The sequence below is a fragment of the Leptonychotes weddellii genome, chromosome 15, assembly GCF_054177405.1.
Source record: "Leptonychotes weddellii isolate Sample4059 chromosome 15, ASM5417740v2, whole genome shotgun sequence".
In the NCBI taxonomy this organism is placed as follows: domain Eukaryota; kingdom Metazoa; phylum Chordata; class Mammalia; order Carnivora; family Phocidae; genus Leptonychotes; species Leptonychotes weddellii.
The window spans coordinates 29036137-29059148 of NC_138383.1; the positions used below are offsets into that span (position 1 = coordinate 29036137).

The 23012-nt window shown below is 40.4% G+C and overlaps 1 protein-coding gene and 2 long non-coding RNA genes across 10 annotated transcripts in view; 2 read left to right on the forward strand and 1 right to left on the reverse strand.

Annotated features, from left to right (window-relative positions):
• LOC145717461 (uncharacterized) overlaps window positions 1-4974 on the forward strand; it is a 13219-nt gene extending 8245 nt beyond the window's left edge. Inside the window, exons 2-3 of the long non-coding RNA XR_014140693.1 lie at window positions 2567-4509; window positions 4726-4974. This is a non-coding gene — a long non-coding RNA (uncharacterized LOC145717461). The remainder of the gene's footprint in view (window positions 1-2566; window positions 4510-4725) is intronic.
• Window positions 4780-23012, reverse strand: part of TUBD1 (tubulin delta 1) — a 30477-nt gene continuing 12244 nt past the window's right edge. For 2 of the 5 annotated variants that reach the window (XM_031035600.2, XM_081806045.1), the window contains 4 exons: window positions 20448-20612; window positions 13131-13271; window positions 8743-8926; window positions 4780-7182 (listed from right to left, as the gene is read on the reverse strand). In XM_031035600.2, the coding sequence (XP_030891460.1) occupies window positions 7080-7182; window positions 8743-8926; window positions 13131-13271; window positions 20448-20612 (593 nt within the window). In that variant the 3' untranslated portion in view covers window positions 4780-7079. Of the gene's footprint in view, window positions 7183-8742; window positions 8927-9440; window positions 9659-12374; window positions 12511-13130; window positions 13272-20447; window positions 20613-23012 lie in introns of those variants that run through there. The other 3 variants (XM_006740308.3, XM_081806043.1, XM_081806044.1) reach the window with 3 other exon arrangements.
• The window catches only part of LOC145717460 (uncharacterized), a 14610-nt gene continuing 4810 nt past the window's right edge, over window positions 13213-23012 (forward strand). For 2 of the 4 annotated variants that reach the window (XR_014140689.1, XR_014140690.1), the window contains exons 1-3: window positions 13213-13338; window positions 19983-20060; window positions 22337-22459. This is a non-coding gene — a long non-coding RNA (uncharacterized LOC145717460). Of the gene's footprint in view, window positions 13339-17530; window positions 19345-19982; window positions 20061-22336; window positions 22460-23012 lie in introns of those variants that run through there. The other 2 variants (XR_014140691.1, XR_014140692.1) reach the window with 2 other exon arrangements.

Consider the following 23012-nt stretch of genomic DNA (forward strand, 5'->3'; position numbering starts at 1 on the left):
ACTGAGCCACCAGGCACCCCAAATAAAATCTTTTTTGTTGTTTTTAAAGATTTTATTTATTTAATTGACAGAGAGAGAGACAGCGAGAGAGAGAACACAAGCAGGGGGAGTGGGAGAGGGAGAAGCAGGCTTCCGGCTGAGCAGGGAGCCCAATGCGGGGCTTGATCCCAGGACCCTGGGATCATGACCTGAGCCGAAGGCAGATGCTTAACCAACTGAGCCACCCAGGCGCCCCCCAAATAAAATCTTTTAAAAAATAAAATAAAAATATGCCGGGTGCCTGGCTGGCTCAGTCGGAAGAGCATCCGACTCTTGATCTTTGGGTCATGAGTTTGAGCCCCACATTGGACAAAGAGTTTGCTTTAGAAAGATGCAAGCAAAAGAAATGCATAGCATAAAAAGGAAATCTGAGAAAGATACTCCCCCAAAGAAATTACTATGAAATTTAGTGTGTATCCTTTCAGGACTGTTCAAAAAATGCTCTGAGCTTCCCACTCTCCTTGGTCTTGGGGGCTGGCAGTGGGGGTAAAGCAGGGGCAGCCAGAATCACTGGGTCATGTCTCTTATCTTCAGGTCAGTGATAGACTGCTCCGTCCCTGTCCTTACTGAACAAAATTAAACAAATCCGTGTTTTTCGTTAACATTTAACAGCCATTTCCGTTTGTCTTGGCTACTGCCGCATATGTAAAGGGGAACAGTGGGAGTGCTGAACTTTAGAAGGCTTGGAATTCTGGGACTAGGGCTTTAGATTTTAGGCAAGGACTTACAAACAAAGGCATTTCTTCATTCTCAATATATTGAGTTTATATTGTTTTATTTTTTTTTTAAGATTTTATTTATTTATTTGACAGAGAGAGCGAGAGCAGGAACACAAGCAGGGGGAGTGGGAGAGGGAGAAGCAGGCCTCCCACAGAGCAGGGAGCCCGATGCGGAGCTCGATCCCAGGACCCTGGGATCATGACCCGAGCCGAAGGCAGACGCCCAACGACTGAGCCACCCAGGCGCCCCGAGTTTATACTGTTTTAAATGGCTCTTAGTTGTATAAGATGGAACAGAGACAAAAAAACAAAAGAAATTTTGAAGATTTTGTTTATTTGAGAGCAAGAAAGAGAAGAGAGAGAGAGTGAGCATGGCGGTGGGGGCACAAGCAGAGGGACAAGCAGGCTCCGCACTGAGCAGGGAGCCCGATGTGGGGCTCAATCCCAGGATCCTGGGATCATGACCTGAACTAAAGGCAAATGCTTAACCGACTGAGCCACCCAGGCACCCCAAGACCAAATATTTTTAATTATATTTGTATTTCCAGGTCCTCAGTTTTATCTGCTATGAGATCTGTTGATAATAAGTGAGCTTTAATGGACTTTGTGCTTCTAGTTTTGCAGCTTTTCGTGTCTTCCATAGTTTTTTAGACATTTGTATTAATCTATAATCTCTACCATGAGCCAGGCATATGTTTGCAGCAAAGAATATATCAAATGGTAAACCCCTTAAGGACAGAGGCCAGGTTTAACTCATTTTTAAAATCTGCCTCTCCTAGCGCTGTCTTTCCTTGCAGGTGGTTAATGGATGTTTGTTGAGTTAAGCTCACATCCTGCCTTTTTCATACCGTTCACATGAGCTTAACTTGTCTTTTTTTTTTTTTTCCAAAAAGGAAACTCCCATCTTTTGCCTTATGTCATGTTTCTTACTATCATGTTCCCATGACCTCTCACCTAATAAGGACAAGCTTTGTTCAGCTCCCTTTTCTATAGTTCCCAGGCCTTTGGTCCTGAAATGTCTAGAATATCCCTGTCCAATAGAAATATAATTCGGGCGCCTGGGTGGCTCAGTCGTTGAGCGTCTGCCTTCGGCTTAGGTCATGATCCCAGGGTCCTGGAATTGAGCCGTGAATCGGGCTCCCTGCTCAGCGGGAAGCCTGCTTCTCCCTCCCCTACTCCGCCTGCTTGTGTTCCCTCTCTAGCTGCCTGTCTCTGTCAAATAAATAAAATCTTAAAAAAATATATATATAATTCAAGCCATATATCTAATTTTAAAACTTTAGTAGCTCCATTTTAAAATGTAATAAGAGGGGCACCTGGGTGGCTCAGTCCTTAGGCAACTGGTCCTGGGCTCCCTGCTCAGCGGGGAGCCTGCTTCTCCCTCTCCCTCTGCCTGATGCTCCCCTGCTTGTGCTCGCTCCCTGTCAAATGGATAAATAACAAAAAAATTTTTTTAAAGATTTTACTTATTTTTTCAACAGACACAGCGAGAGAGGGAACACAAGCAGGGGGAGTGGAAGAGAGAGAAGCAGGCTTCCCGCTGAGCAGGGAGCCCAATGAGGGACTCGATCCCAGGACCCTGGGATCATGACCTGAGCCAAAGGCAGACGCTTAACGACTGAGCCACCCAGGCGCCCCTGGATAAATAAAATCTTTAAAAAAAAAATGTAAAAAGAAACAAAAAATACCAATTCAAAGAATCTAACTAAATATGTCCACAATATCATTTCAACAATTAAAAATATTTATATTGTACATTCTTTTATTCATACTGTCTTCAAGATCCAATGTGTATTTTATACTTACAGCGCGAGCCGCGTGTGGCTAATGGCTACCTTACTGGACAGCACAGGTACAGAATCTTTGAATTTTTGTGTACTCCCCATGTAAATAATTAGACAAGCCACGAAAGTATTCATCTTATCGGCTCCATCATTAGCAAAGGAGATAAATTCAGGTAAGAGAATTATTTGCTAAATGACACGTTATTTAGCTTCCTGTTCCTTTTTAAGCTATTCTTGTAAGCTATTCTTAGATTTTTCATCTTTAGGTAAAATCCATAATTCAGAACCATCAAGTCTTTTTCTTAATATGCTTGTAAGCTATTCTCTGCTTGTAAGCGGCTCTTGGGGGCTGGAGGTGGGGGCATCATTAACCTTCCTTTTCATTTCTTCCTGTGTCACTGGCTGCCTGGGATCTCAGTGATTGGGATTTTCCCTCCTCTCCCTTAAATGCCATAACTTCTACAACACTGACCCCACACTGTGTTGCCCAGAAACTGGAAATACTTACACTGTTTATCTTAAATTCTTTTTTTTAAAAGATTTTATTTATTTGACAGATAGAGACACAGTGAGAGAGGGAACACAAGCAGAGGGAGTGGGAGAGGGAGAAGCAGGCTTCCCGCTGAGCAGGGAGCTTGATGTGGGGCTCGATCCCAGGACCCCGGGATCATGACCCGAGCTGAAGGCAGACACTTAACGACTGAGCCACCCCGGCGCCCCTGTTGATCTTAAATTCTTGTGCAAGCATTCTGGCTAGTGGAAGTGGGATTCCATTTATTAATAAGGCTGACATTGCATCATCCGAAACATTTCAGAGTACAGGAGTAGGAAGGTATTTAGTTAAATACGTAAAGCCAGATTTTTTAGCTCACATCCCTAAAACCCATAGGAAACAGTGTGATTGATAAAGATGAGCAGACATCTCTCTTTTTTTTAAATATTTTATTTATTTATTTGAGAGAGAGAATGAGATAGAGAGAGCATGAGAGGGGGGAGGGTCAGAGGGAGAAGCAGACTTCCTGCTGAGCAGGGAGCCCGATGCGGGACTCGATCCAGGGACTCCAGGATCATGACCTGAGCCGAAGGCAGTTGCTTAACCAACTGAGCCACCCAGGCGCCCCAAGCAGACATCTGCCAAAAATGACAAGTTAGTGAGTAAAGCCGTATTTGGTAGGTAGGCTGAAGAACAAGAGAGGGTTGACTGCCAAACCTTGGGCTCATGGGGAGAGAATACTGTGATAGGAACATATGGAGCATGTTTTAAAACAAAATTTTGGACAGGAATTCAAGTGTGATAAACATGGCGGTCAGAAGAATCATTGGTATGTACCCCGCAGAATAGTCTCCAGAGCCAGGGAGGAGGCCTTTCAGACCAATGTAAAGCCCAGACTAGAACTCCGAGCTCATTGTTCCCTGTATTACATCTTCCCTGTAAAAAAGTGGAACATGGACATGGGGAAAATAACCAATAATGAGGAAGCTAGGACTGGAGCATCAAGACATTCAAAGAAAGGGGCGCCTGGGTGGCTCAGTCGTTAAGTGTCTGCCTTCGGCTCACGTCATGGTCCCAGCATCCTGGGATTGAGCCCTGCATCGGGCTCCCTGCTCCATGGGAAGCCTGCTTCTCCCTCTCCCACTCCCCCTGCTTGTGTTCCCTCTCTCGCTGTGTCTCTCTCTGTCAAATAAATAAAATCTTAAAAAAAAGAAAAAGACATTCAAAGAAACTTAGCTACACTGTAAGCTTCTTCATTTAGACTATGTGGTCTTAACCCCTTTAATCTAAATCAGTGCCTGGCACTGACTAGATATTGATGGAATCAATGAATTACCTGAGAACAGTGAATCGTGGATATGTTGGCTAAGGTCTAAGTGACAGGTTAAATAAAGGAGAAAGATGTTGCAGATTGACTGGATCCTGTTGGCAGGGGCAAAGCTAGAAGCAAGAGGGAATGAATGGGAAGAAACAGGTTCTACTGCCTTTTTTTTTTTTTTTTTTTAAGATTTTATTTATTTATTTTGAGAGAGAGAATGAGAGAGAACACATGAGAGGGGATAGGGTCAGAGGGCAAAGCAGACTCCCTGCCGAGCAGGGAGCCCGATGCGGTACTCAATCCAGGGACTCCAGGATCATGACCTGAGCCGAAGGCAGTCGCTTAACCGGCTGAGCCACCCAGGCGCCCCAGGTTCCACTGCTTAAAGAACTCTTGACAAAAGCACAAATGAAGGAGTGAAGAGGCTTAAAAATAAGCAGTTTGAATTTACACTTCGTTATTGCCTACAGGGAGTGTGTGTGGGCTCTGGGAGAAATGTGAGTGACAACATAGTACTCCAGTTACCCAGTAATCTAAGATATTTCAAGTTCAAAGCTTCTGGATCTGTATGCCCAGGAAGTTATGATCCTAATGTTGCCCTGGCTGATCGGCCGTTTTCTCTACACAAAGTACATTTCCAGTTACACCCCCTATCTTGAAGCTTTGGCATCCCCTTTGTGTTAAAGTTAAATCACAACTCTAACAGCAAAAATTTTATGTTACTCCAAACAGAAAAAAAAAATTTTCATCTAAATGTTTTAAAACAAGTCTGCAAATATTTAGGTATTCACACACATCAAATAATGCAGTTGTGGATCATAAAAAAGGCTCTACTCATATAAGTGAATGGACCCAGAGCTGTGTCTAACTGGGGCTTTCTTCTAATATTCACCTGCCATTGATTTCATGAGTTGCCAAATTAGAAATAAACTTGTCCCCACTGGTACCTCATGAATTCCTTTCTTAAATATAAAGTGATTTACAACTTTCTTTAAGCTTCACTTCTAGCAGGTTCCTCAGAATCAGCTTAACCCCTGGTAAGCTCCGGATCTTCATTAATGCTAGTTCAGTTTGGGAAGTTGTTTCAGTCTTTGGATGTCTTCAGTGTAAAACCATTACTTTTAACTTTATTTTGTAAAAATCATTATCTGATTATTTTTCAAGTATACTTGGGTTAACAAAATGCAGCAGAGGGGTGTGACTTTTAGTGGCTGAACAGACCACTTTTCACATTCCTTAGAAATAAGATATGGCTATTTTAAATCATAGCAACAGTTGATAAGAAAAACAGCAAAAAAGTAATCATTTCCATATGGAAAGAAAAGGAAGAAACCAGTGAAGCTGTGAACTGTCATTTTTCCATATAAAAATAAATCACCACTGGTAGATTTGGCAGAAGGGGCAAATGTTCCTATTTGTTTCCCATTTGACATATGTTAATACACTGCATGTGACATGTTTTACTGAAATACACAATTACCCTCAAACTCAGTTGCCAATTTCCACGTGTGTTTTGTTCTGAGTGAAACCCACATCTGTATGTTCAATTTCATCAAGGACAGTATTACCTTGGTGGTAATTTTCTCAACCTAGTGAAATTTTAGTGAAAACTTACCCCTTTTACTGACAAGCATAACATCTTTCACGCTAGCTAAATACCCATAAGTAATCTGAAAGCACTAGTTGAATAAAGTCACTTTCTGCTCTTACATTTCAAGGGCTAAAAGAAAAACTGACCCAATTTTCTGATGCCTAGAAAATTTTAAGAAAAGCATTTACTTCCTTACTTTTGTACTTAAGCATGATATACATTTATTAACAAAATCTGATATTTATTTTTAAATAGCTGCTTAAAGTGGAAAATCTTACTGTTACAGAAGAAAATATTTTTAAAAAGTTCATAATCTAGCATATGACAATAGCTCCCTCTTGTGGTTCAAGGCATCCACTTCAATTAAATGCATAACTGCAATTTCTCAGTTTCAAATTGTGCTGTAAAAGTTTAGCTGGTATTTAGTGAATCCTTTTTGGAATAAAGAAGGGAAGACTTCCAGAGTCCCGAGATCAAGCCCCATATCAGGATCCCTGCTCAGTGGGATGCCTGCTTCTCCCTCTGCCCCTCCCCCCACGCTCGCTCGCTCTCAGATAAAGTCTTTAAAAAAAAAAAAAGAAGGGAAGACTTAGAAACATGGGGACAGAACATAATATTCCCTTTTTTGGATACTTCCAGAGTTCCAACATTTCAGCAAAGTGTTTCCAAATTTTTTTATAGAAGCACCAGTTTCTTTCTTACAAATGAAAATACCAAGTAGACATTTTCATTGAAAATATGATGTTCTCGGGGCGCCTGGGTGGCTCAGTCGTTAAGCGTCTGCCTTCGGCTCAGGTCATGATCCCAGGGTCCTGGGATCGAGCCCCGCATCGGGCTCCCTGCTCAGCGGGAAGCCTGCTTCTCCCTCTCCTGCTCCCCCTGCTTGTGTTCCCTCTCCTGCTGTGTCTCTCTCTGTCAAATAAATAAATAAAATCTTTAAAAAAAAAAAAAAGAAAACATGATGTTCTCGGTTTAAAAGGTTTTCCTCCTTTTCCGTGGTCATAATATGCCAAAGGAAACAGCATTTGACTTTGTTACTTTAACAGGTAGACATTTGAAAACCGTACAGAGAAAGTACTATTGAAAATATTTTAGCCCAAAAATGACTTAAGGTACTTTTTTCCTTTGTTCGAGATTAGAGGTTGCAGTAACTGGCAACAACCTGTTCTAACAATGTGAAACTGTCCAAAAAGTCCTCTTCTTCCATTCCAAATTTTGTGTACTGATGAATGTAGGCTCTGGTGAAAGAAACAGCAAATGTAAAATAAAAAATCTCAGGCAAATGAATAACTCTTAAAATCAAACAATAACTAGAACTTTCCTAGCTCATGAATATTTGAGGATGGCAGCATCTCTTAAATGTCTTATATTTGCTTCAATGTTAATTCCAAAGATTAGCAAACTCTGAAAGTTTATGTCAAGCTCCCTGTCTTTTTAGCGTTCAAGAGAGTGACAATAAGAAGCACACAGGAAAAAGAAGCATGTTCAGATTTGGTTATCGAACCCAGCACATATTCAACACCCTACACCCTAGTTTTGCCTTTTAAAACTAGCTTTATGGGTGCTAGTAGGGTTCAATATCAACTCTAAAAAGTGCCTGAGAATTTTTACCTAAGCCTTGAAACTGCAGAAACACATTAATCCAGTTCTAGGAATGAAGTGAAGTGTCCCAGGTATTTTTCAGACATGTAATTTGCACTTATGCCAGGTGGTTCTTTGAATATCTCATACCCCCAAATGTTCTGAGGCAGGAGAAATCATGTTAAAAAGAATGCCAAGGACAGACATGGATCAAACTGAGGTAATAAGGGCTGCTGCCATTTAATGGGAATGGGAAGAGAACAATACCAGGAAACGGACAGAGTTCACAGTCCTGGGAGTGGGGGCTTATGGAATGGCCACGTGCAGGATGGGGGGCCCTTGGGAATCCTGACTAATCACAGTAAAGGTCTTGCCCATTGATATGGGAATTTTGCTTTGACATTAAGTAATTGTGGCCGAGGTCAGGAAATCTGATAACACATTTCTTAGTATCAAGCAGACGTTTCTTAGCAGATGGAGTTGAACTTGGAATATTTCTTGCTGAACAAGATCAGAATCTCTTCCATTCTTTCAAGGGTCTTATTTTGGAAAACTATTTTATTGTCCCATCCTTATAATGAAATTTCTACTTTCATTTCATTTCATTTAGAAATGACTAGTCAAAAACAGCACTGTAGTAGGTAATTTTACATGATTATCACATTTAATCCTCACCACATATCCTCAGTGTAGACCCACTGTGCAGATAAGAAAATGACACCTGAAGTAACATGACCCAGTTTCATACCTACAGTGGTAGCCATGCTTACTCCAGGCTATAGGTTGAATGTTTGTGTTCCCCTGAAATTGGTACATTGAAATCCTAACCCCCAAGATGATGGTATTAGGAGGCGAGGGCTTTGGAAGGTGATTCAGTCACAAGGGTGGAGCCCTCATGAATGGGATCAGTGCCCTTTTAAAAGGGGCCCATGAAAGGTTCTTTGCCCCTTCGGCCATTTGAGGACACAAGGAAAAGAAACCACTTTTGAACCAGAAAGTAGGTCTTCATCAGACATCGAATCTGCCAACACCTTCACCTTGGACTTCCTAGTCTCCAGAACTCCTGAGAAATAAATTTTGTTGTTTATAAGATACCCAGTCTGGGCTATTTTTGTTACAGCAAACCAAACAGACTAAAACATTCCAGGTCCTGCCTTGTGTTTTAAGATATTATCTGCCTAAGGTTAGAAAGGTTTGTAGATTTATTTTTTACTTACTTTGAAGCAAACATATTCCACGCTTTGCCCACAATCGTATCAAGTGGTTTTAGTAAGAACTGGCTATTGCTGACCAATGCTGCAGACTTCTCATATTTGCTAAAGGCTCGGTGGGTTTTCCACGCATTGAAAGCATTAATAGGCTCTAACCAAGAAGTATAGAGAGCTGAATCTTTAAATCCTCCTAGAGTAAAACAACACAAGCCATTGTTTACATCATAAATCATTAATTTTGGAAACAAATTAATAAACATATTTTCTTATTCATTTCACCAGAAGTCTCCTTTTGTTTTGCCTTTTAAAACTAGCTTTATGGGTGCCTGGGTGGCTCAGTTGGTTAAACGTCTGCTTTCATCTCAAGTCATGATCCCAGGGTCCTGGGATGAGTCCTGCACGAGGCTCCCTGCTCAGTGGGGAGTCTGCATCTCCCTCTGCCCCTCCCCCTGCTCGTGCGCGCACTCTTCTCTCTCTCACAAAAATAAATAAAAATCTTTAAAACTAGCTTTATATTGCTTTTGCATAGATGATCCATATTCATTGTAAAAAAAATAATTCACACCATTCAGAAAAGTATTACGAAGAAAATTTAATGGATGAAAGACCTAAATGGGGGACAGGAAACCATCAAAATCCTAGAGGAGAACACAGGCAACAACCTCTTTGACCTTGGCCATAGCAACTTCTTTTTTTTTTTTTTTTTTTAAAGATTTTATTTATTTATTTGCGAGAGAACACATGAGAGGGGATAGGGTCAGAGGACGAAGCAGACTCCCTGCCGAGCAGGGAGCCCGATGCGGGACTCGATGCGGGACTCGATCCAGGGACTCCAGGATCATGACCTGAGCCGAAGGCAGTCGCTTAACCAACTGAGCCACCCAGGCGCCCCGGCCATAGCAACTTCTTACTAGATACGTCTCTGGAGGCAAGGGACACAAAAGCAAAAATGGAACTATTGGGATTTTATCAAGACAAAAAGTCTGCACAGCAAAGGAAACAATCAACCAAACTAAAAGGCAACCTTCAGAATGGGAGAAGATATTTGCAAATAACATATCTGATAAAGGGTTAACATCCAAAATCTATAAAGAACTAATCAAACTCAACACCCAAAAAACAATTAATCCAGTTAAGAAATGGGCAGAAGACATGAATAGACATTTTTCCAAAGAAGACATCCAGATGGCCAACAGACACATGAAAAGATGCTCAACATCACTCATCATCAGGGAAATACAAATCAAAACTATGATGAGATACCACCTCACACCAGTCAGAATGGCTAAAATTAACAAGCCAGGAAATAACAGGTGTTGGTGAGGATGCAGAGAAAGAGGAACCCTCTTAACACTGCTGGTGGGAATGCAAACTGGTGCAGCCACTCTGGAAAACAGTATGGAAGTTCCTCAAAAAGTTAAAAATAGAGCTACCCTCAGACCTAGTAATTGCACTAGTAGGCATTTACCCAAAGGATACAAAAATATTGATTCAAAGGGACACATGCACCCTGATGTTTATAGCAGCATTACCAACAATAGCCAAATTATGGAAGGAACCCAAATGTCCATTGACTGTGAATGGATAAAGAAGTTGTGGTATACAGGGGCGCCTGGGTGGTTCAGTTGGTTGAGTGTCTGACTCTTGATTTCCACTTGGGTCATAATCTTGGGGTCCTGGGATCGAGCCTTGCATCAGGCTCCCCGCTTAGTGGGGAGTATGCTTGAGGATTTCTTTCCCTCTCCCTGTCCCCCTCCTCCAGCTCGTGTTCTCATCTCTCTGAAATAAAGAAATAAAATCTTAAAAAAAAAAAGTTGTGGTATACATATACAATGGAATATTACTTCGCCATAAAAAAGAATGAAATCTTGTCATTTCCAACAACATGAATGGAGCTAGAGTGTATTATGCTACATGAAATAAGTCAGTGAGAGAAAGACAAATACCATATGATTTTACTCATATGTGGAATTTAAGAAACAAAAGGGACAAACATAGGGGAAAAAAGAGAGAGAGGCAAACCATAAAACAGACTCTTAACTACAGAGAACAAACTGGCAGTTGCTGGAGGGGAGGTAGGCGGGGGATGGGCTAAATGGGTGATGGGCATCAAGGAGGGCACCCGTGATGTGCACTGGGTGTTGTGTGTCACTGATGAGTCACTAAATCCGACACCGAAACTAGTATTACACTATATGTTAACTAACTGGAATTTATTTATTTATTTAATTTTTTAAAGATTTTATTTATTTGGCAGAGAGACACAGCGAGAGAGGGAACACAAGCAGGGGGAGTGGGAGAGGGAGAAGCAGGCTTCCCGCGGAGCAGAGAGCCCGATGTGGGGCTCGATCCCAGGGCTCCAAGATCATCACCCAAGCCGAAGGCAGATACTTAAGGACTGAGCCACCCAGGCGCCCTCCTTTTTCTTTTTTCTTTTTAAATTTTTTTTAAGATTTTATTTATTTATTTGACAGGGAGAGACACAGCGAGAGAGGGAACACAAGCAGGGGGAGAGGGAGAGGGAGAAGCAGGCTTCCCGCCAAGCAGGGAGCCCGATGCGGGGCTCGATCCCAGGACCCCGGGATCATGACTTGAGCCGAAGGCAGACGGTTAATGATTGAGCCACCCAGGCGCCCCAACTAACTGGAATTTAAATAAAAACTTGAAACAAACAAACAAAAAGAAAATTTAAAAGTCAACTAACATCTGAAATGTTACCACCCAGAGAAGACCATGAACATTTTGTTGACCTTGTGTCTGTAATTTTACAAAAACGCTGTTCCGTAATCTGTTTTTATTCAGTAATATGTTGTGAACCTCTTTTCCATGTCAATAAATATCACTCATAAAGTTTTATTATATGAGTATACCATAATTTATTTAACACATTTCCTACTGTTGAGCATTTAGGTTGTTTCTGCATTTTTTTTTTTAAAGATTTGATTTATTTATTTGACAGAGACCAAGATAGTGAGAGCAGGAACACAAGCCGTGGGAATGGGAGAGTGAGAAGCAGGCTTCCCCCCGAGGAGGGAGCCCGATGTGGGACTCGATCCCAGGACCCTGGGATCATGACCTGAGCTGAAGGCAGACGCTTAACGAGTGAGCCACCCAGGCGCCCTGTTTCTGCATTTCTGTGTGAAAGATATTTCAGTGAATATCTTTGCAAGAACACCTCTCTGTATGTATGTCATTTGCTGTGGATACATTTTTAGAAGTTTGATTACTTTATATATCCTCTTATTAATTCTCTTAATTTAAAATCTACAATGAAGAATATGAAGAAAATGTTCTGAGGTGGGAGAAAGTATACCATTTGACAGACTTGAAATGATCCCTTTTAATTACCACTTTCTTATCAAAGGTGTATTACAGGAACTAGATTATTTGGTTTTCTTTCTTTCTTTTCTTTCTTTCTTTTTTTTTTAAGATTTATTTGTCAGAGAGAGAAAGCACAAGCAGGGGGGTCAGAAGGCAGAGGGAGAAGCAGGCTCCCTGCTGAGCAAGGAGCCCGATGTGGGACTAGTTTTCTTTATATCACAGCTAGAAGCAGCCAATTTGATACTGCTAAAATCATCAAATAAGGAGTACCTGGGTGGCTCAGCTGGTTGGGCATCCAACTCTTGGTTTTGGCTCAGGTCGTGATCTCATGGGTCGTGGGATCAAGGCCCTTTCAGGCTCTGCATTCAGCAGAGTCTGCTTGAGATTCTCTCCCTCTGTCCCTCCCCTCGTTCGCGCATGCACTCTCTCTCTCCAAAATAAATAAATAAATCTCTAAAAAATAAAACAAAACCATCAAATAAAGATAAGACAAACCTGGAGATTTTCCATAAAAATACAAAGCTGACAGGTTACTGCTCTTCAAACTTCCTGAAAGTTTTGTAACAAAATGCTTGTCACAGAGACCACTAGTTATGCTACATGACCTATTCTCCCCTTCTTCTTTAGTAAGAGAACCCCCAAATTTTAACTGTGCTCATGGCCACTCTTGCAGCTAGCTGTAGCACATGAGTCAGCCCCAATCAAAGGTAATATAAACACTAGTATGGTGTGCAACCCTAGGAGGAGGCGGGCGGCATGCTCATACCTATGTGATTTGATGGTGAAGCTCAGACAGATGCCTTGGACTACAAGGAGGAAGCTATAAGGTGAGGACAATAAGAACAGCAAGGTTCAGAAGAAAATTAAACCTGTATCTTGTTTCAATCACTTCTATTTTTGGTGTCCGGTCACATACTAACTGATACGATGGTTACATTTTGCTACTAAAACATAAAATTATGATTTTCCTTTCTTTAAAAATAAATTCAGGGGCTTCCTTTTTAAAAAAAAAAATGTGTTACCATGTAGATGTACAAAATGTACATATTAATTGCACCTTAACTTCCGCTTACCCAGATCCGCACTGTGCACATCTTTCCCACGAAGGATGACCAAGTTGGCGATGGACATGTTAAAATGAAGCCCCCTGTTGAGAGACGCTTTACCCAGAGTAGGAAGTCCTGGTAAAGGAGGCCGTACCTGCCAATCAATACCTACCAAAGGAAAAGAAGCAAGAGATTTTAAAAAAAGCTCTGAGCAAGAAGAGAAAAACATATTACGGTATGTATATTTTACATAAATTTTTATTTGATAAGTAAAAGTTGCTTTTTCTACTAAATGTTTAAAAATTCTTATCTGGTTGACCTAAAGTGATTCAAACTACTCAATCCTGAGAAAGGCATGAAATATTCTTCATAGAGTATTAAAGGATGGTGGTATATGCACACAATGGGTTTCTCCTCACCAGTAAAAAGAAACTACTAATGCACATAACAAACAACAGGGATAAATCTCAAAAGCATTAGGCTGAGTGAAACAAGCCTGACTCAAAAAATTACATACTGTAGGATTCCATTTATAGAACATTCTGGAAAAGGCAAAACCATAGGAATGAAATTCAGATCAGTAGTTGCTAGGGGCTGGAGTGGGGGGCAGAGAGTGCCTACAAAGTATGAAGGAACTTTTTAGGATGGTGGAAACATTCTATCTCAATTGTGGTGGAGGTTACACATTATAGAGGTTTGTCCAAATTCATATAACCATACACCTAAAAAGGGTGAACCTTACTTTATACACCTGTGGGAACAAACAGAATACATACAAAAATGTTAAGGGATGTAGAAACAAAACAAAAATAGGATTGAAAACTGACCAGTCATGTAGAAATATTAAGAAAATACTTTTTTTTAAAAAGATTTTATTTATTTATTTGACAGAGAGAGACACAGAGAGAGAGGGAACACAAGCAGGGAGAGTGGGAGAGGGAGAAGCAGGCTTCCCGCTAAGCAGGGAGCCCGATGCGGGGCTCGATCCCAGGACCCCGGGATCATGACCTGAGCTGAAGGCAGACGCTTAACGACGGAGCCACCCAGGTGCCCCAAGAAAATACTCTTAATATATACAATGGAATATTACTCAGCTATCAGAAAGGATGAGTACTTACCATTTACATTGTCATGCATGGAACTGGAGGGTATTATGCTGAGTGAAATAAGTCAAGCAGAGAAAGACAATTATCTTATGGTTTCACTCCTATGTGGAATATAAGGAATAGTGCAGAGGATCATAAGGGAAGGGAGGGAAAACTGAAGGGGAAGAAATCAGAGAGGGAGACAAACCATGAGAGACTCTTAACTATGGGAAACTGAGGGTTGCTGGAGGGAGGCAGGTGAGGGGATGGGGCAACTGGGTGAACGATGGACATTAAGGAGGGCACGTGATATGATGAACACTGGGTGTTATACGCAACTGATGAGTTGTTGAACACTACATCTGTAACTAATGATGTACTATGTGTTAGCTAATTGAATTTAAATTAAAAAAAAGAAAATACTCTTAAAGTATACGTGGGATAGGGATAAAATTCAGCACACAGCAACAGATTGATTTTCAACAAAAATAGAAACACAAGAAACCAAAAATTTTGGCATGCTGAACTCAATAATAAGACAAACAAGCCAATTTAAAAGTCAGAAAGATGTTTGAACAGAATTTCACCGAAGAAGATAAACAAATCTAGCAAGCATATGAAAAGATGCTCAACATCACAATCATTAGGAAAACACAAATTGAAACCACAAGGAGACATTACTTAACACCTATTAGAATGGCTATAATCAAAACGACTAACAATGTCAGATGTTGGCAAGGATGTGGAAAAACTGAAACCCTCTTAAACTGTTTGTGGGAATGTAAAATGGTGTAGCCACTTTGGAAAAAGTATAGCAATTTTACAAAACATTAAACACAGACTTATCCTTTGACCCAGCAATGCCACTTATAGGTATATAATCAAGAGACTGGGGGCGCCTGGGTGACTCAGTTGTTAAGCGTCTGCCTTCGGCTCAGGTCATGATCCTAGGGTCCTGGGATCGAGCCCTACATCAGGCTCCCTGCTCTGCAGGAAGCCTGCTTCTCCCTCTCCCCCTTCTTGTGTTCCCTCTCTGGCTGGGTCTCTCTCTGTCAAATAAATAAATAAAATCTTAAAAAAAAAAAAGTCATTGTAAATCGCACGTTTGTGAGATATTCTAAAAAAAAAGACTGAAAACATATGTCCAAAGACTTTATACAAATGTACGCAGCAGCATTATTCATTTAGACAAAAAGTGAAAACAAGCTAACCATCCATCAACTGTTGGACATCTAAACAAAATGTGGTATATCCATCTAATGGAATGCCATTCAGCAATACAAAAAATTGAACTACTGATATATACTACAACGTGGATGAACCTCAAAGACACAAAGTGAAAAAGGTCAGACACAAAAGACTATATATTGTCTACTTCCATTTATATTATATGTCCAAAAGAGGCAAATCTATAGAGACAGAAAGCACACCAGTGGTTGTTTGGGAGTAGGAATAAAAATGGGAATTGACTGCAAATGAACACAAGGATTTTTTTGAAGTGATGGACATGTTCTACAACTGGCTTGTGATATGGGTGCCTGGGTGGCTCAGTTGGTTAAGCATTTGCCTTAGGCTCAGGTCATGACACCAGGGTCCTGGGATTGAGCCCCACATCGGGCTCCCTGCTCAGCAGGGAGCCTGCTTCTCCCTCTCCCTCTGCCTGCCGTTCCCCGCTTGTGCTCTCTCTCTGCCAAATAGATGGAATCTTAAAAAACAAACAAATACAGCTTTTACAGTAGGTCATAAATTTTTAAATATCTTTACTGAGGTGTGATTTATATACCTATGCTTCACCTATGATAAGAGTATAACTCGGTGATGTTTTTAGTAAATTTGCAGAGTTATGCAACCATTATCACAAGCCAGTTTTTTTTTAAGATTTTGTTTATTTATTTATTTATTGATTTGAGAGAGAGAGAGAGCACAAGCAGGGGGAATGGCAGAGGGAGAGGAAGAAGCAGGGTCCCGCTCAGCAGGAACACTTAACGGACTGAGCCCCCAGGCCCCCCTAAAAGCTGTATTTGTTAGATAATTCATCACTCTATATTACCTAGAAATAAAAGGTAATCAACATTATGTAAAAGTTTCAAAAATAAATAAATAAAAGTTTCAAAAAGAAAAAAGAAATGAAGCCTTCCAAAGTTAGGCCCTTGAAAAACTAACGTTTTATAAAAAATGAAGAGGGAAAAGTTAAGCAAATAAAATTTAAAATGGGAAGAGAAGTAACAAAAAAGGCATTATCAGAAATAAAAATAAGCCCCAGATGGGTTAAAACTTAAATATTAAACATAAAACTATAAAAATACTGGGGAATACTAAATATTTTATATCTGAGGCAAGGCTCAGAATCTATAAAATAGGAAGATATACAGCTCACATAAAAATGGAAAACCTCCATATGGTGAAAAATACAATACAAAAGACAAAAATGATGGAGAAAAATATTTGCAACCCATGTAACAAAAAAGGATATAAATCCACAATGTTGTATTTCCTTCCATCTAAGACACCATTGATTATAAGAGAAAAAAATGTCAAATTATGTCAATTAAATGATTCATTTAGATCATTAAATTTTATACTTATTGAAAGAGTTCTTTTAGAGTAAATTAGGTTTAGATTTTTAAAAATCGTATCATTCTTGAGCAACCATAAAAAATGTAACAAAATAAATTGGTTAAGGTTTTTCTAAAATGTTTTCACAGTGACTCTCACTTTTTGACTCAGCGTTAATGATGCCAATGTTTTTTCACACATTACTGTCCTCTGTCTCTGCACAGCATTGGTGATACACCATTCTTTAAGGGGATCCATGAAAACACGAAGTCACTGGCTCTTAAACTAGCTTTGCTATCATGTAGAGAACCATCTATGTTTGACTCCTGATTAAGGAATGTTGCTAAACTTGTCTGTTTAGCATGACGACTGCCTCTTCCCTACCCCAGCATAAAACTAAAGGTTTACATTCTGGAGAGGATATGATTGAGGGTCTCTGGTCTGGAGAGCACAAGGCAGAGTTATGGGTAAGGTACATAATGAAACCAGAGAGATCTAGTAAAACCCAAAAAAACCATGACCCCTCCCCTCCTCTTTCCCCAGATCACTTGGGCTTTGCCTAAACCTTCACAGCAGAATATCCAACCCAGGAGACAGGCAAAGAGAATATCCAGGGTGACAAGTGTCCCCTGGTTGTTGAGGGCAAAAAGTCTCGATTGAAGCAGGGCAGATGGCTTTAGGAGAGGTTTCTTTTTCTTTTTCTCTTTCTTTCTTTCTTCTTTCTTTCTCTTCCTTTCTTTCCCTCCCTCCCTCCCTTCCTTTTAAAAAGATGTATTTATTTTTAGAGAGAGTGTGAGTGAGGGCGGGAGGGGCAAAGGTAAAGAATCTCAAGCAGACTCCCCGCTGCATATATCACTCTGATAAAAATAAAATGAAATAGCGACAGCTGGTGTGTGACTCTTGATCTCGGGTTAGTGAATTTGAGTCCCATGCTGGGTGTAGAGATTACTAAAAATAAATAAATAAATAACCTTAAAAAAAATAAATGTCACGCTCCTCTGAAATTCTTTTTCATTTTTGGGAAATGAAACTGTGAAGTGATTAAGGAACCCTCCTGGGATGTCCTGGTGAGTTTCTGAGGGGGCCTCCCTCACCAGAAGAAGGCACCATTATATGGCAGTTTCTTGGGGGTGTATATATATATATACATATATATATATGAAGATTTTTAAAACTATTTGTCTCAACCTGTTGACATAAATACATTTATTCATATATACTTATATGAAAATATTTATATGTTCAAAGCTGTATCTATTACTGTGAAAAAATGTTGACACTCAAGATTCTGCATGGGAAAATGACTAAGCAAACTGTGGTTTATTGACCTAAGAGAGCTCAGAGCAGCAAGTCTTATACTATACCCTGAGGAACACTGTGTGCCTTGAGATGTTAATAGGTATTACTAGAAAAACAGGTACTGAGGCCAAAAAATTTGGTAAGCATTCCTTTAAGATGTAACATTTCTATTTATCTCCAGATCTCAGGCACTATGATCTACAATCCATAAGGTATCACTGGTACGTAAATGTAGAGGAAATCCATCCGCTTTCATAGTATTGAAACCTGTCACTGTTATTTGTGATAAAATATATGCTGCTCAAATAATCACTAATACTAGTGATTTCCAGTTAAACATGACAGACTGAACATACCAGTCTACTGTCCCTCTCTCCCAAAATCTCACTAACAAGACAATCACGGACATTTTTAAAAGGCATAAACAAGAAAACAGGGAAGGGAAGAGAAGATCATGGGAACAACACTGGAAGCTGGCAAGCCAATGAACCAGCGGTGGCTGACTTAGCAACCAGAGAAAGCTGATATTTCTGCCCCCAGGAGAGGTCCTGGAAACAGGCCAGGACTTCTGAAAGAGGGGAAAACAAGAGCATTAGTGCGCGGAGTGGGGAGAGCCTGAGACGTCCTCACTCCCGGCAGCAGAGGGTGTGCCCCGCTTCGCCCTAGAAGCCGTCTGCTCAGGAAAGGCTAACCCAGGGAGGCTCTGGCCGCCGCGCTGGGCCCTGCGTTCCAGGCTCCGAAGATACAACAGTAAACAAAACAGAAGTCTCTGCCCTTCTAAAGCTTACATTCTACTGAGATAATGGAGGATCCACACTAAGGAATTCCAGAATGTTAGAGACAAAGAGGAAATCCTAAAAGATTCAAGAGAGAACAAAACAGGATTAGGAATCGGATTGACGTTGGACTTCACGGCACCACTGGAAGCTGGAAGGTAACAGAACAATGCCTTCAAAATTCTGAGCAAAAATGACTCCCCACCCTCAGATCCTATACCTGAGCAAACTATCAATCAAATGTAAGGGCAGAATAATGACATTTATATAGCTTTAAAATTTTTTTTTTACCTTCCCTGTACTTTTTCTTCGGAAGCTCCTGGAGAGTGTGGTCTATCAATATGAGGGAATAAACCAAAAAAAAAAAAAAAAAAAAAGGCAGATGTGAAATCTCGGAAATCAGATAGAACACAGAATGAGGCAGAGATATGTCGGTGCTGGCTGCTCATCAAGCCCGGAGAGCAACCAGGGCAGCAACAAGAGGATGAGGTCTCCAAAAGGGACATTTCCAAGCAGACAGTGAAAGTAAGAGAGTACCTGATGGGTTTGAATATGTGGAGAAGGGATCCATTTTTATGGAAAAATTTAGGGATAGATGAGTGATAGGCACACAGAATACTGACCAAGTAAGTATAATTTTTGTAAAGTAGTCTCTACACCCAGTGTGGGGTTCGAACATGAGTTGCATGCTCTACCGACTGAGCCAGACAAGTAAGTGTCTTATACCCCAAATAAGTGTAATTATCAACCAGAGGAAGAAAAAATTAACTGTACATGAAATAGGATTTAATCTATGTATACAGTACGTGGCTCAACCGTAAATAATATCTACCTATCAAGAGTAATATAAACACTGAAAACTAATCTAATTCAAAAGTATGTTGTAACCATAAAATATAAAATAAGTAACAGTATAAGCAAGATACTTAGAAATATGGAGGGGAATTCCAGAAAAAAACAGGTAAAAACATTGAAAGTAGTTTCATTGGGGCAGGGGGGACGTGTAGGACAGGGAACTGCTCTTTTCCTTGTTATAAATTCCTATTGGACAATTACTTGGCTTTAAAAAAAAACCTGAGATATAACTTACATACAGTGCAATGTATGGATATAAGTATACACTTAGATGAGTTTTGACTCTCTGATTTTTTTTTTTTTTTTAGGATTCATTAACATTTAATGGACAGGCAGAACATGCCCTACAGAACCTGGATGAATTGAAGAAGGCTTAATATCAGGAGGTTTGACTATTTGATTTTTTAAAAATACGTGCATATATCACTCTGATAAAAATAAAATGAAATAGCGACAGCTGGTGTGCGACTCTTGATCTCGGGTTAGTGAATTTGAGTCCCATGCTGGGTGTAGAGATTACTAAAAATAAATAAATAAATAACCTTAAAAAAAATAAATGTCACGCTCCTCTGAAATTTTTTTTCATTTTTGGGAAATGAAACTGTGAAGTGATTAAGGAACCCTCCTGGGATGTCCTGGTGAGTTTCTGAGGTGGCCTCCCTCACCAGGAGAAGGCACCATTTTTTCAACTGGCCAAGCAAGTTTAAATTGAGAATTCCAGTACAGGCACTTTTCCCAGCTTGTGGCCTGCATATTTTTAAAATACCCTTTACCTTCTTCCATTTTTGAATTAGAAATGAGCATCTGTCTCAGATGTTTGAGGAGGCCAGCCCAAGTAAATGTGCTGTATGCCAGTGAGTTCTCAGACATTTGAGGAATGTTACGAATACCCAGCATCTTGAATTCAGGATGGGGAACTAAATTCTCCATTAAGTCTCCTGTAAAGAAAAAAAAAAAATCTGAACTAAACTTTTAAATTCCATTACATTTCCATTGGCCCATACACAACTGTGGTTTGATGGTTTTAGGGGCCAAACATGTTTTCTCCTCCAAGACCAGAATTGCTTAAATTTAAAAACGTAAATAGAAAAATAGAATTTCAGGGCGCCTGGGTGGCTCAGATGGTTAAGCATCTGCCTTCGGCTCAGGTCATGATCCCAGGGTCCTGGGATCGAGTCCCACATCGGGCTCCCTGCTCGGCGGGGAGCCTGCTTCTCCCTCTGCCTCTCTCTCTCTTTCTCTCTCTGTCTCTTATGAATAAATCAATGAAATCTTTAAAAAAAAAAAAAAAGAAAAATAGAATTTCAGAGACAATGTCTATTTCAGATTACATATTTTGGCACCATTTTAGCACAAGTGAGAAAAGACACTTTACCAAAAAGGAAACAAGAATTTAGAAGCTAAGAAACTGGAAACATGAATGAAATATTTAGCTACACCCCAGGAAAATAAAGTAAGCAAGAGAACGACTATGCTTTTATCATCATTTTATATTCACTAAACATTCCTTTAGAAAATTTTCATAGATCTCTTATTTATTTTACCTAGTTAAATGGTAATCAGAACCTCTTAAATCAAACTCTTCTAGGAAAAAAGACACGATCAGTGATTCCTAAAGACAGAAATATGCCTATCTTTAGAAACTTATATTTGTAATGAAACAGGATTATGGAGAAAGGCTAATTTGTTTTGCATTCAGAGCTGTTTTGTATATTTATAGAAAAAAACTAGAGGAGGGAGAAAAATATATTACTATAACAACATGAAATGTAAATTTTGTAACAGTACAAACTCATATCGTATATCCTAAGGAAAAGAACAGATTTTGACAAAAACGTCTACAAAGTGCTGCACAAATTGATCTTATGGCCAATGGAGTTTCCTCTAAACATAAAAATCCTTTTCTGCAAAATACCTAGAGCTGAATTCTATTGCACAGCACAAATAAACAAGTAACAGTCAACGGACATAGCCTGAGCACTAATACATGAATTATTAATTGTCACAGTCTACTTTTCCCTCCAGCCTTCTTGTTCACCCACTCTCATTTTAACCATTCTGGGACCCATTGAGACCCTATTTTGGACTGAAGGTTTGTTCCCCCCTCAAATTCATATACTGAAATCCTAACCCCCGAGGTGATGGTATAGTAAGGGTGGAGCCCTCCTGAATGGGATTAGTGTCCTTAAAAAGGGGCCCTACCAAGCTCTCATAGCCCTTCCTGCCGTGTGAGGACATGGTGAGAAGGCAATCTGAGAACCAGGAAGCAGGCCCTGACCAGACTCTACCACTGCTGCCTCGATTTTGGGACTTCCCAGACTTCAGAACCACGAGAAATCAATTTCTGTTGTTTATAAGTCACCTAGTATATAGCACTTTTGTTATAGCAGCCTATGGAATAAGACTAACTAACCCACGGACTTTGACTTCTCAGTCCATTAGTCTTCCCCTTGCTTCACTTCTCTCCAAACCCAGCTACTTGCCCTTTTCTCTTCATCAGATCTTTCTAGTGAAAACCCAGTCTTGGACCAGCCTCTATCCTCACGTTCTCTGTGCCTGTCAGAGCACAGCTTTAGCAAGTCGCCCCATCTCACAGATGGGACCCCTCAGAATTTAGATGCCAAACACTGCTGCCCACTAACGCTGATGCTTTGTTGTAAAGGTGCCATCTCCTCAAACACCTGAGTGGAGCCATGTGGATATCCGAGGTCATCTAGTGCAGAGACTCTGGAGCACGGCAGACATACCTGAGAAACGGCATGGAGGCCAATGTGGCTGGAAGAGAGTGAGTAGCAGGATATAAGATCAACAAAGCAGTGGGAAACCAGACAGAGCAAAGCCTTACATATGACTCCAAGGACTTTGGGTTTAACTCTGGGTGAGACGGGAAACCACTTGAAGGTTCTGAGTAGGAGAGTAACAGGATCTAACAGGATTTAACCTTTTAGACAAAGTCAGAGTTCTGGCTGCTATACTTAAGGAAAGACTGTGGGTTGGCAAAGGTTTTTTGTTTTTTTTTTTAATTTTTTTTTAAGATTTTTTTTATTTATTTGAAGGAGAGAGACAGAGATAGTGAGATAGAGAGCACAAGTGGGGAGGAGAGGGAGAAGCAGGCTCCCCACAGAGCAGGGAGCCTGATGTGGGACTCGATCCCAGGACCCTGGGATCATGACCTGAGCCGAAGGCAGACGCTTAACCGACTGAGCCACCCAGGTGCCCGTTTTTTTTTTTTTTAAATATTTTATTTATTTATTTGATAGAGAGAGACACAGCGAGAGCAGGAACACAAGCAGGGAGAGTGGGAGAGGGAGAAGCAGGCTTCCCGCTGAGCAGGGAGC